Here is a 14,920-nt window from a genome sequence, read left to right as displayed (position 1 = left end):
GTTTTGGAAAGTCACTTCCCCTGGTAGATTGTAATTATTCCTTTTCCACCCCCTGAATTTTTGTTTTGACCATAGCAGAGATTCTACTTCACAGTCCAATCTGAAACCAGAGAGAAGTTTTTTGGCCTCAGGTTTCATCTTGAAAGCTATGCACCATCTTTGTCCTAGGGCAAAGAGTTCTTCTCAAAATGCAAATCTTGTACTAATGTCTTCCTAATGTAGAGAGAGCCTGAACCCCTCAACTTCCAAAGACTTAGTAATCAAATATAGCAGAATAGTGTCCTAAAACAGAAATCTTCCAGCAATGAAACATAAATGTTTCCCATTGTGGAAGTCTGGGATTGGGCATAACCTATCAACACTTTCCATTCTGTCAGATAGTAAATACATTAGGTTGGTGGTCTCCATCATGACTACTGAACTCTTTCACCACAGCACAGAAGCAGATGTAGACAACATGTAAACCAAAGGACACCACTGTGTTCTCATAAAACTTTGTTTACAAACAAAGTCAGTGGCGGAATTGACTGTGGGCATCGTTTACCAAACTCTGCTCCAACCAATACAGTGAAAAACATTGAGGTATTTTTTTTCCAGTCCCATGCTCCATCTTATTAAGATATTATTTTTGGAAGATGATGCTTACGGTCTCTCAGCAGTCAGATACAACTTAAAACTGGTCTTTTGTCTTCCAGTGTTAAGAATGTATTGATATGTATTATCATTTGCGTTTGCCAGGATCCATAAATACAGTGAGGAACAAAACAATTATTTCTCTTGAGGGGCATACCAATGAAACAGAGTGATGAGGGCTTCCCGGAATTTGAGGAGGTACATTCAGGGAAGTTTGGAAGTAAAAGAAAAATGTCAGGAAACAGCATGAACAAAGACCAGAAAGAGGGTCTTGTGTTAGAGAAACTAGGTTGAAATATTTGCCTATTGGAAACCACATGTGATTTAAGAGAGAATAGGTAAAAGTTGATGTCAGGAAATAATGTTGGGAGTGTAAAGAGGAACCAAATTATGATAAAAGTTTGAAACCAGCTTCAGCAATTTACCCAAGATGGCATGCTCAAGAGTTCCAGCTTATTTTGGATGGCATAGAGAAAGAGTATGCTCATTTTGTTAACCTAATACACTCTACATGTAACCCTGCCTCCTCAGATTAATAGCATAAACTTACTAGTAACTGTCAGAGCCAACTATGAGCCCTGCCCATAGCCTACAGTAATAAAAACACTAAGAATCATAAGAACAAAACATAGATGCATGTAAATTATACACACACACACACACACACACACACACACACACACACTGACCCTTAGAGCCAATTGCAGGATAGAACCAATTGTATAATATGTAACTAAATATCCAGAAAATTGGCATAACTCATCAGGTGTGACAGTATATCCAATGATATTGTTCCTAGAAAAATTACAAAAATCCTCCAGCCTCAAAACTTATCTAGCTGCTTTTAAGCTATATGTTCCTGAAGGCAACAGATCCTCCCAGCATTTGCAAATTGTTTCAGACCCCAAGTAGGATTATATTAAAGAACAATGGAAGGTGAGGGAATTTAAATGAAGGTAAAATATAAGTGAAACAACATATACTAGCCTGAATTTATACACACACACACACACACACACACACATACACAGAGAGAGAAAAAAGTTGTAGCCAAAAATGTTATGACACAAGCTATAATTTTAGAAAGAGCAAAATAATACCATACATCTTAAATTCACTGATGTTACATCCAATTAAGTATCATTATTTGTACTACTGGTTAAAAAAAATTGTGAGTCTATGGATTTTATAAACTCTGGGTTTACGAAATATTAAAATATTTCAGAATATTAATTGTTTTCTCATGTCTTGGTTGAACGTCCCTTTTTCTAGGAAGCTTTCCCAGACCTCTCTTTCTTGATCAGTGCCCTGCATACCTATGGCACACTGTCCCTGCACTGTCATGGCATTCAACACAGAGTTGGCCACCTCTTCTCTAGGCTGTACTCTCTTTAAGGACAGTCCTGTGCCTTTCTTATTCCCTGTCATATCTCTCTGCCTTGCCTATAACCCGCTCTTCAGATTGACTTGTTAGGTAATGAACAAATAAAGGAAAATATTCTTAGCAACTGTTACAATATTTTGTTCATTTTGAATAATGTCTGATCCTTACAGGTTCTGTGAATGCCCCAACAACGGAGCCTCCACCCAGTGTCACAGACTCTCCCCTGAGCACCCCGCCATCTCCAGCCAACAGTGTATCTCCTACCAGTAAGAATGTGTTCATGCTGCTTTACTTTCCATGAGCTATTAAACAGTTAATCAAGAAGATGGTTGAAGAAAAAAAGAATTCAGTAAAAATGCATGATTCATGCCCTTTTCTGCTATGATGTTTTAGATTAACATACTCAGTACTGTTCTCAAGGCTTTGAAGAGTTAACAGTTTGCAAAGTCCTTCACTTGGAGTCATAGTCACTTTTATAAGGTGGCATACCTTATAAAATTAAAACATCTGTGGAGAGGTGCAGTTCAGAAAGCGTCAGATTTTACATTAGGAAAGGTCCTTGTGGGTTTGTGTCAGAAAATGTTCCCTAAAAGAAATGAAGTAAATTGACCTTTGCAGTGTGTATTGTATTTACTTGACTTGAAAAACCAGGACCAATAAATATTCAGTGAAGAATTTAAATTCAGTGTTTTTTGCTAAACAGGTTAATAAATTGACAGTCCTTCTCCACAACTGTGTTCTCATTGGGGAGTTTTAAAAAAAATGGTCACAAATGGTGGCCCCATTTTAAATTTAAATTTGTTTGGGTTCAAATTAATTTCCCAAGCTGACTGGTGAAGACCATGGATTCAGCTGTCCCATCTGTGGTATCATTAATGATATAGGCCACTGGGTCTGTGTTGCTATGGCAAAGGAATGACAGTGACTTCCAAAGGTTGGCATTGATGCAAACAAATCATAAATACCCATGTCCAAGGCCCTTGTGCTTAACAAAGAACCATGGTGACTTTCTCCAACACAAAAAAAGGAAGAAGTTGTGTTCTATAGAGAGAGGATATATGGCTTTCATTTCTTATTTAATTAAAACTATCAATTTTAGATGAAAATGAGAACTGAAAATGGGACAAAATAAAAGCAGACTGTAGGAATGAACAATTCCTTTAGCCAGTAGCCTTTTGCATCTAGCCTGCAGTCACTGTGAGAGGAAGAAACCGCTCAGAAAATGAAGTAGATAGCAGGCAAGGGATGTTCTCACCGTTTTATAATTTTAATTTTTTCCTTCCCCCTTCTCCTCCTTCCTTTTAATTTTTGAATCTTCTCTTTCCCAGCTCATCATTTAGTGATAAATTGATAGATTGTGGCATTCTTCATTCATCACATATTAGCATATTGAATGATACCTTAAATCTCTACAGTATCCTGTATAGCTATCCATTGCTTCGTGAAAAATTGCCTGAACACTTACTAAATTACAAAACATGTCTCACATGGTTTCTGGAGTTCAAGAACCCAGAAGTAGCTGGATGCTGTGGCACTCGCCTGTAAACCCCGCAGCTTGGGAGGCTGAGGCAGGAGGATTGTGTGTTTGAAACCAGTCTCAGCAACTTACCCAAGCCCTAAGCAACTCAGCAAGTCCCTGTCTCTAAATAAAATATTAAAAAATGGGCTGAGGGGCTGGAGATGTGGCTCAAGCGGTAGCGTGCTCGCCTGGCATGTGTACAGTCCGGGTTCAATCCTCAGCACCACGTACAAACAAAGATGTTGTGTCCACTGAAAACTAAATAAATATTAAAATTCTTTCTCTCTCTCTCTTTAAAAAAAATGGGCTGAGGGTGTGGCTCAGTTGTTAAGTGTCTCTGCGTTCAATCCCCAGTACCAAAAGAACCCAGGAGTAGCTTAGCTGGATAAAACTATATTGGGATCCTTTCTGAGGTATCATCAAGCTGTTTGCTGGGGCATCAGTCATCTTAGAAAATTGATGGAGTTAAAGCTTTGCTTTAGCATGTTATCTTCACCACAGGGGCCCACTAGGACTATATCCTGTAAGGCAGCTGACTTCCCCAAGATCAAGTAATTCAAGAAACCAAGTGACTAAGACAAAAGCTATGGTGCCTTTCTTTGACTTAATCTCCCATCACTTTTGTCTTATTTTGTTCATTATAAGAAAGTCACCAAGTCCAACCTCTAATCAGGAGAGGAGAATTGGGTTTCCTGTCTTGAAGGAATATTAAAGGGTTTGAGGACAAATTAAATGGTGATTTGGTGCCATTTGAAATGTCTGCACATTAAATGCAATGTTGTTTGATTTTTCACTCTTATGAACAATGGAAAGAGCAATCATTTCTTTCCCAATTTTCAGATATGAACATTAAGACTTTGGGAACATATATGTTCGATACCTATTCAACAGAGTTAAGATTCACCAGAGTCTTCTGACTCAAGGTAGTCCTTATCATATTATATACACTTGTTTTCCTCTGCCATCATAAAGACAGGGACTCTGTTTATTCTGCATATTTGTTTGTAGTACAGTGAAAGGTGGCATACCTTATAAAATTAAAACATCTGTGGAGAGGTGCAGATCAGAAAGTGTCAGATTTTACATTAGGAAAGGTCCTTATGGGTTTGTGTCAGAAAATGTTCTGACACAAACCCATAAGAAATGAAGTAAATTGACCTTTGCAGTGTGTATTGTATTTACTTGACTTGATGAAGAGCTTGAAAGAACATTTAAACAGTGAAAATGAAGTTAGCTCTTGTGCATTGACAAAAACATTCATGGTCATTTGAGTAAATAGCAGTAGATGAGCTTGGGTCAAAGAGGTGGGACTGTGTATCAAGGAAGCAAGGATGAAGATTGGAAAATGCAGAATAAAGAGAACTTTGAACCCCAGCCAAGGATTCTAAATATTATCCTTTAGGAAATGGGATGGAAACTCATTGAACATTTTTAGAAAGCAATATGTTTTTTCATTACTGTGACCAAAATACTTGACATAAACAACTGAAAGAAGGAAAAGTTTATCTTGGCTCCAGTTTTAGAGGTTCCAGTCCATGATTATCTGCCTTCATTGCTTTGGGTGTGAGGTGAAGCAAAGCATCATGGCTGAAGGGCATAGCAAAGGAAGCAGCTCAGATCATGATAGCCAGCCTGAGAAACACACTCACCTGCCCAAAGCCAAAGAATGGGCTCAGAAACACAAGTTATAATAAAAAGGCTTTTGAATGACAATCTTTACAAGATTGAGTGTCTGGGTGAGCAGGCACAATCCAGAGCAGTTATAATCAGCATTTCATTCTCTAGAACACAAGGTCCTTTCCCTGGTTCTTCATTGGCTGAGTATGGGATGCACAGTCTTCCCAAATGTCATCTAGGTTTTGCTATCTCTTACTGGATTACTTAAAGAAATAGACTTTAGTTGTCCATGCCAAACCTTCAATACAAGAGCCTTTGGGGAACACTCCAGATCCATAACATGATCTAATTCATTTACCAAATACTCATTGAGCACCTCCTATATTCAGGTAGTTTTCTAGGTGCTGGGGATACAGCAGTGAATAAAATATGCAGACACACAAAAAATATGCCCTAATGGTATTTACATTCTGCTGGTTGAATGCAGGCATGAATTTCTTCCAGTTAATTTTCTATGGGGTTTGTCAGTACATGTTAAGTACTTACAGCAGACAAAACACCATGCTTACTTCTGTGAAGACATTCAAAGCCAGAAAAAGCACAGCTGTGCTTAAGGAACTCACAATTTAATACAGGTCCAGTATTAGAAAAGGAATAAAGCACAAAATATAAGAAAAAGAAAAGAAAAAAATCAGGAGAAAATGCTACCCAATCTATTGTAACCCTAATATGATACAACTGCAAAGTTTCTGGAGAGTTAAACCTTTTGAAAGCAAGGTACTACCCTCATGAACCTGACAATGTTTAAGATCAGGAGTTTTCAACCAGGGAAATTTTGCCCCTCCTCAGAAGAATTTTGGCAGTGTCAAGAGACATTTTTGGTTCCCATGATGAGCATGGAAGGTATTACTAGCATCTAGTGGGTAGAGGCCAAGGATTTGTTAAACATCATACAGGATAGGACAGCCCTCGTAACAAAGTTATCGGGGCCAAAATGTCAGTAATGCCAAGGTTGAGAAACCCTTACATCCAGGCTCAAGTGTAATTAGGTCAGCTATCTTTCAGTTTACAAGATCAAATCTAAACCTCTGTCAAGGCAGTGGCAACAAATTATGTTTGGAATGATTCTGCCTGATTTTTATATGTCAAAGAAAAAAAAACAAGTTACATTAGTAGCTGATTATATCTAGATAAAACTTATCTTCTTGGAATAATCACTGAATTACTTTTGAAAAAATCTGTATTTAATCTTGGCAACCTGGAGGGTAACGTGAAATCACACGACAGCTTGATGACTTGCTGCCTGCAAAGCTGTTAGGAGTCATCTTTGCATGTTCTTTTAGGAAAGGAAGCAAGATGGAGCATGTCGTGGAAAATCAACTTCAAGAGGCGACAGATTCACTCTAAATTCTAAGATGCGATGAACTATAATATAATTCAGTCATAATTACCAAGCTTATGAATCTGGCTGCAAGCATAGAATTCTTATTCTTTTTTACTCAGTGAATGGATTTTTTTTTGAACAAATATAGAAGGTCGTGGAAGCAATATTTTTTAACTACAGGAGGAGAACTTTATAACTCATTACAAACTGTAAGAATCACCCAGGGAAACTTAGCTCAATTCAACCAGAGCTAATTAGTGTTTGTTGAGTCCCAGACGCATTCTCAGTTCTGTTCTAGGAAAAGATGAGAGGCTGACAAGCTCAGTGGTGAGTGAGACAAGCCCACATGGAGCAATCTGAGATACCAGGTAAATTCAGGGTGGGACAAAATTGCTTTCCTTGGCCTGAGGAGATATCCTTGTCCCTTTCAATATACTGGCTATTAATTGTCTACTAGTCATCTTACCTAAGACCATAGGACACACAAATGCCAACCCTGATGTGGTAATCATTCAAGAGACCTTTTGTCATTCAATAAATAAATATGGAGTGCCTACAACCAGGGATTCTTAAGGTGCTGGATTACAGCAGTAAACAAGACAGGCAGGTCCCTTACTGCACAGAGTTTACAATCCCACAGGACTCTCACCTTTCTTTCCATTTCCCTGCCCACCAAGTCACCCAGTTTCTTGAATATACTATGGGCCTTTGAACATATGTTTACCTTTGCCTGAAACATATTTAATAAATCCTTTCCCACTTCATCTCCTATCCCTGTCTACCACTAAATCACTCTGTATTCTATTTTTATGTCTTTACATGACCCTCGGACCTGATGAGACAGATTTGGATACTAAAGCTTTTATTCATTAACTTATCTGGTCCTCACAGTCCCCTCTATCCCCAGCATGAGTGTTGGGGTTGTGGGGGCAGCAGAGTGCTGGGCAGGGAAGTGCAATCAGGGAAGTCTGCATTGGGGGGTCTGGAAGGAGATACGGATTCCGATGGAATACAGATAGCAAGCATCTCTTCAAATTATCATTTTAAGCAAAGACATAAAATTAAATGAATGTAGGACATGAGAAGACAAGCAGGAGGAGTGCTGATGGTGCTTGGGGAGAGGGCTGTAAGGTGGACTAGGTGAGGTGGAGCCAGGTGAAGGTGAGCGAAATGGACTGTGGATTTGGGCTGTGATCAGAACATCACATGACTTTTTTTAGTATGAGGGGGAAAAAGGAAAACAGAAGGTGTGTATATGAGAAGTAAGAGTGTAAGAGTAAGGAGCAAGAAGTCCAAATGATCTTGATCAAAATTAACTTAAATTAATGATAGTTTCAGATAGAATGGGCATGTATAGAAACAGAGAATACTTCCACAGAAGACTCACCAGGATTGTCTGCCTAAATACGGCAACAAATAAAAAGGGTTTTAGAATACTATCACAAAAGTGCCTTCCATTTATTTCCTAGAAATTATCTTAAAATTTTTACCCACAGCCATGACTATGTTAGAGTGCTAAGCAATAATATGAATATTTGCTGAAGTCCTCCAATGTGCCTGGAATTGTTGTAAACTAATACATATATTGTCTCTTTTAACCCTCTCAACAATACAACTATTATCTCTACCTTAAAATGAGGTCAAATAAATTACCCAAAGTCATATAAATAGTGGACAATTCAGCATGGAACCTAGACACTCAGCTTCAGGTCTCTGCCTCTGGGAGTACACAGAGGGCACTCAATAAATGTCTTAATAAATGTCTTTAGACAGTGAGGGTAGCCCCTCTTGTTTGAAGCTGTCCTAGCTCCTGTAAAATGGTCAAACTTGACAGCTATGCCTATATTGATCTTGGCCTTCTCTAGAACAGTGTTTCCCAAGAAATGCAGTCTCTGAGGGTGGAGCTAACCTTTCCTCAGCTGGAAATAAATCAGAAGAAAGAAATCCTCCTCCCCTCACTCACCCTTCCCCTATCAATGCTCCTGTGATTTTTATTGTAAATGCAGATCTACAGAATTTGTACACAACTCCAGCTCTCTCTTCAATCCTAGGAGATTTTGCTCTTTATGTCTCTCACCACGCTTCACCTGAGTGCACATCACTATTTGTTACAAAGCTTCTCATTTTTTTTTTTATACCAGTCACTCTTAAATCAAGGGGAAACTTCTTGATGACTGGTTTACTTAGACTGTTTTCCCCATTGGGAGTTATGTACCTCTGGGAGAAGCTATCAGGTGATCCCTTTTTCAGTTTATTCAATAATTACTGAGTATCTGCAAATGCACCACTTTCTGCTTACTGTCTTGAAACCCCTCATAGACCAGTAATCCGCCAATATGTGTTCCTCTTACCTATTTGGTCAGTATGTGTCCACCTAATCAGCTTCCCACATATAAACGGTCTTGTGCTGAGATTAGAACTTCATATCACGGGTCTCCTTCACCCTGGTCTGTGGTCAGCACCCACCTCATCCTGACCACCACAATTGATGAGGCTGATTTGCATTTGCTTCAATGTTGTTACTGGCCTGCATCTCTAAGTGCAATTCCTTAGTTAATGACACCACCACATGTAAAGGCCCTTTGTGCAACAGGGGAACCACTGGAGAGTAATTCACATGTATCATGGAGACTAGGTAGGAGGTCTCAGGCTATCTGATGCTGATCGATGCTGCAGTGATAAAGTAGAAGGCCAAGCAAAGAAGCTATTTGAAAATAATTAGATTTCCTGTTTCAGTTTTACATAGGAATCTGACAGAGCCATAGATAATTGAGACTAATTCATCAGGTCACTCAAACTGAACTTATAAATCACTTTTATCTTTGTACTTGGTCAATTACATAAGCTGGACTAGAGAGCAAAACTAATTTTATTTTTCTCCATCACTCCCTGTCCAAATGAGCTCTCTTGAATAATTTCTTTTTGGCCTCTGAAGGAAATTTCAGACACATTACTTGGCTTTTTGGGTGATTTTTATATAATAAATGTCGTCTGGCCCATTTCAGCTACAAGAACAGACTTATGTCAATAATTAAAAAGTCTCATCAAATGCAGTGTCAAAACTTGCAAAAGTTAATTCAGACCAGAACTTCCCTCCTCTCCCCACTCCCAAGCGTGGGTGTGCCTCAGTTTCAGCAGGCTGGCATGTGCCGGTTGTGTGTTTTCTGTCTAGGCAAGGTGGGGACATCTTAATGATGCCCTGGCCTGCCTCCAACCTCCCCTGCACTCTTGATTATTGGCTTGGGCTACTTTGGGGGGTGAGGACCAGAGGGACAGGGAGAAGAGCAGTGAGGTAAGTGAGAAAAGACCTCCCTTGACAGGCTGGCTATAATTGGATGTAGGTGACTCTGAAGGAAAGCGATTCATCTTCACAGTAACAAACACTTTGGCAGGTTTCTCAGAAATTCTTGACTGTCATTGTGGTGATGGCTGTTGTCTTTTTGGTACAGGCCACACATCTCTTCTAGTCTTCTGCTTCTTTCCTGCAGCCTCTGAACTCTCTACTGCCCCCTGCGGTTCCTCTTGGGAACTTCTTTGTTCCTATAGATGTTCTTCCTGCAGGAGAGTCTTTTCGTGGCCTTCTATATTGTCTGCAAAAATATGTGTCTTTTCCTCCTGTTTGGGAGAAGTGCTCTTCCCTAGGGTGGCCCTGTCTATTCTCTTTGTCCATCAGAGCTGCTAGCCATGTACTCCTAACATAACCTCTGCTGTCTGAGTCAGAGACCAATGCCCTCTGTCCTAAAAAACCCAGGACACACAGGCCAAGAGCTCTGAGTGTTTCTTTTGAAATTACATTCTACTTGGTCTCGAGTAAGGGAACAGATTCCTCTTCCCTCTCTGATGGTGGAAGCCAGATACACAGGACTCTGATAACATCCTCACCCAACCTGCTTCCACCCCTTATACAGCTTTGAGATTGATGGTGGACCAGAATCAATGCACTGCAACCTGTCTCACAATGGCCTTGGTGGTGGCTAGAGCTCTGCTTTCAACGTGGAGCTGAACTTGCCCTGTCCTGTGGTTTTTAACCTTTGAGACCACATCTGAAATGAAAATGCAGGGAATTCCATTAGAAAATTCTGTTCAGTATTATCCATTAAAATGCAGAATGAAAAGAAATTTAAGTGAAAATGAAACAAACATGATATAGTGGAAGTTTCCTCTGGACTCACTTTGCTGCAGCCAAATCAGCCTCCTTGCTACTATTCTTCCAACATGCCAAGTTGCTCCCACCTTAGGGTCTTTTCATTTCTCCCTAAACCTAGAAAATTCTTCCCCCAAATTTTTATTCAAACGTCACCTTCTCAGTGAGGCCTTCCATGGCCACTCTATTTAAAATTGCATCCAATCCCTACTCTCACTTTCCCTATTCCTGTCTGTATTTTTCTCCAAAGCACCTTTTAACATTCTTTATAATTTACTTGTTGAATAACTTTATAATTACTTGTTTTGTTCCTTCCATGAGAAGGTAAATCCAATGAGAGCAAGATTTTTTTTTTTCCTGATTTGTGTACTGATGTACCTCAATGACCTAGAACAGTGATAATACTTGGTTATCCATAAGTATTGATAACTCAATAAAGGTGTTTTGAATGAAGGATCTCATTAAGTAAAAAGGAGGAAGATATTCACAAAGTAAGGATGAAGGATGTGGGAAGAGTGGAGGAAGGCCCCCTAAGAAAACTGCATGTGGTTGAGTCTTGAAGGCTGGTGGTCTTATGAAGGAAGATGAGGAATAAAAGGCAGGAACCAAGGCATCAGAACCCCTCTGTTCTGGGTGTTGTGCCCAGGAACTATGAGTGAGCCTTCTCTGGCTGAGCTGGGGTTCTGACGAGGTGAGGCCGACTCTGCTTTCCAAGGCCACCACAGTGGAATGAATGTAGTATTTAGCATCAGTACTGTCTCTGCCTCTGACTACCTCTGTTCCCTGGGGCCATTTCCCCTCTCTAATATGGCTTCTTAATTTTAGAGAATCGAAGCAATATTATCTAGTTCACATAGTTGTTGTATTAAATGTGAAAATGCAGAGTGAGCAACCACGAGGCTTAGACCCACTGGGTCTAGTCTGAGAAAAAATGTCATGATCTAAAGAAGAGTCTGGCAAACACAACTAATATCAAAGTAAATTGAGATCTTTGTTTGTATGTCTTTTTTTTTTAAGAGAGAGGTGGAGAGAGAGAAAGAGAGAGAATTTTAATATTTATTTTTTAGTTTTTGGCGTACACAACATCTTTGTTTGTATGTGGTGCTGAGGATCGAACCCGGGCCGCACGCATGCCAGGCGAGCGCGCTACCGCTTGAACCACATCCCCAGCCCCCTGTATGTCTTAATAACTTGGAGGAGACAATAACCAAAGCAAATGTTTTTTTCAAAAATTTATCCCTATCCTCCACTTACCACTTATAATAACTGCTCACCTATCACTTATTTGGCACAAAATAGTTTCATAAAAAATTATTCTTAAAATCCAAGTTGCTTAGAGAACACTTCAGAATTTCTAAAGAGTTAGTCAACCATGAGATTTTCAGCATTTCCTTACTTCTACCTAGTCCAGTATTAGGTGGCTGGTTACTGGGAAGATGTGCATGTGTGGAGGATATGGGTCAGGAAGCTTGACTCTGCTTGAGATATAGCAGGGCACCACCCAGAATTAGCTCTTGGAGAACATACTCCTGTCTTCTATATTTAACTCAGACTGAGTGGAGCTGTCTTCTGACTTAATTGAATTTCTGGTGACATATAGAGAAATGGTTGTTAATTTTAGTGAGAAATGCTTTAAAGGGTTAAAAAAGAGACAGACTAGGAAGGTCTCAAACCTCACATAACCTCATGGCAGTTTCTGAACTCGTATAAACAAGACATTTTATGTGAAGTAGTGTTTATTTCTAAACCCCTTCTTTCTTGGAAACAAGGGTCATTATGGTGTATGTCTGGTTACTTACAAGATTTAATGGCAATAAACATTCACATTGAAGAAGACATAAACAACCAGACAACAAAGCAAGCAATTTTTGATCACTGGGTTTGGTGTATTTTTTGCCCACATAGTACATCATAATGTAGAATCTACTGAATATTGAAGAGGTTTCCCTTTATTGTGAAGTATAAACTTAGCCTTGAATTGAACAGACACAAAGCAAGCTGTCTCATTTGCATGCTGAGAAATACGACCAATATGAAACTTGCAAAAATTTAGCTCAGAGGAATACAAATAAAATTCTTTTAAAATGTTCCACTTAATAGCAAGACATGGTTAGATAATCTCTTAGAGGTTCATTTTTATGATGTGTTCTTTTTTTCCTTTTTTTACAAAATAAACCAAACAGAAAACCCTAAGAAATAAGTAGTGTTGTTGTCACCAGTGTGCCAGAGTGACCCCTGCTCTCCTGTTTGTGCAGATGTTGTAGATGGGCAGAATGGCAGGTATCACCCTATAGTCACACCCAGTTCAGCTCAGTACACAGAAAAACCCACTCCTGGGAGCTTGTAGAGGTCCAGTCCTAGAAGGGGCATGTCCCAGACAGTACTAATAGTAACCCACAGTGTGTGAGAACTGCAGGGTCTCGCACTTGCTGTACCCTCTGCCCAGGTGCTTCCACTGCCCCTCCCTGGCCCCATTCTGCCACCACATTCCTTAGGGATTCACATGTTCTCATATTTGAATGTGTTTATTTGCTTCTCTAAATGATGTCTATCTCCTCCATGAACTTAAAGTGCATGGGGACCATTATTCACAGTGCCAAGCCCAATGCCTGGAAAATACTGGCTCCAAGTGTTGGTTGAACAAATGGATGAATGACCATGTGTGGATTGATAGAGGTCTGGTCACAGATTGTACAGGGATCTTAACCTTGAACCATGGTAGGAAAAATGGCAGGAAGGGGAATGGACATAATCTATCTGGAAACCAGATAGTTTTTCCTAAATGGTTTCAGCTCTGATTTCTACATGATGAATGGGGACTAGTAGGGAAAAGATCATTCTTCCAATAACCTATGCAAGTTAATACAAATCCTCAGGCCAAGGCTAGAAAAAATTCACCAGAAGACCAATAAGGCTGAAATAACCATGTGCTCCCTGGGAATAGAGATTAGGTATTATTGATTCTTTTCTTCTCAGCAGCTGACTTGTTCTCAGCCCTCAACCAACTCCATAGCCGTACCTGATAGAGGAAAGGTTAGGGCACAGATGTCAGAGTCTGGTCAGACACAGGAAACAGACACAGGCAATGTACATGACTGAGCTGTGGTGGTCCCCATGCTCCTTCCCAGTGTGGTGCCTAAATAACCCATTACATGAAATAATCAAACTAATGAGCCCACCCCACCCTGCACCATAAACCTCTCAGAGGATTTAGGTCACATTGTTTTCTAACCTCCAGAAGAGAACACTGAATCATTTTTAACACAAATGAAATTTCCAGTTGAAATTCCTCAGGATTCCAGTGATTCTTGCCAGAGGCAAATCACATGGCACTAGTCTATTCCAGCACTCAGTGTGGCCAATGAGACTGGTGCTGGAAACTGTCACTGCTGGCGGGTAAGAGATATAGTTTCATAGTTACATATTAGACCACGATTTTTAGGAATGGAAGTGTAGTTCACAAACAAATGCAAAGCTCTCTAATGTTTGTTTCCTCATTCTTTTTCTTCATCCTCCTATGACCATTGTGATCACATCACCACTGATAAAAAAAAAAAACAAACATTCCTTTTTCATTCACTAAGTCTCTCAATAAATACTTTTGGAGATCAGTGCTGGGTGGGGCACAGCAAGGGAGAGAGAAAAGGAGGGAGGAAGAAAAAACTATATTTGTCCACTAGTTAGAAAGAGCACATCATGGGCCGGGCGTGGTGGTGCATTCCCGTAATCCCAGCGGCTTGGGAGGCTGAGATAGAAGGATTGCAAGTTCAAAGCCAGCCTCAGCAATGGCAAGGTGCTTAGCAACTCAGGAAGACTCTGTCTCTAAATAAAATATAAAATAGGGCTGGGAATGTGGCTCAGTGTTAAATGCCTCTGAGTTCAATCCCCAGTACCAAAAGAAAAAGAAAAAAGAAAGCGCACATCACAGTATCCAAAGATTACTTATGGCTCGTCCTTCTTTGTCTTCCATGTATTTTTAAACCTTGTCTTATCCCAAAAGGGATAGGGGGTGTCTTTGAAAATACAATATCAATACAAAATTTTAAAAAGAGGTAACTAAGGAAATTGCTGCAGGGAGGAACAAAATTGAAACCATCTCGATGAGAGAAATGAAATTCAAAGTCACTCCATATTTCTTAAATTTATAGCAAATCAGCCTTCTTCCATAAGCATAGCTGCTTTTAAGTCTGAGACTACCTAGATCTTCCTCTAGAGGGCGGGTCTGAGCACAGCCCCAGC

The 14,920-nt window shown here is 39.8% G+C and overlaps 1 protein-coding gene across 2 annotated transcripts in view; it reads left to right on the top strand.

The window, feature by feature from the left end:
• Window positions 1-14,920, top strand: part of Cd96 (CD96 molecule) — an 87,704-nt gene that overhangs the window by 52,673 nt on the left and 20,111 nt on the right. For both annotated transcript variants that reach the window (XM_076868559.2, XM_076868558.2), the window contains exon 8: window positions 2,188-2,283. In XM_076868559.2, the coding sequence (XP_076724674.2) occupies window positions 2,188-2,283 (96 nt within the window). The remainder of the gene's footprint in view (window positions 1-2,187; window positions 2,284-14,920) is intronic.

Source organism: Callospermophilus lateralis, chromosome 10 (assembly GCF_048772815.1).
Source record: "Callospermophilus lateralis isolate mCalLat2 chromosome 10, mCalLat2.hap1, whole genome shotgun sequence".
NCBI classification, from domain to species: domain Eukaryota; kingdom Metazoa; phylum Chordata; class Mammalia; order Rodentia; family Sciuridae; genus Callospermophilus; species Callospermophilus lateralis.
The sequence above is the reverse complement of the archived record's forward strand: the minus strand, read 5'-3'. Positions and strand labels throughout refer to the sequence as shown.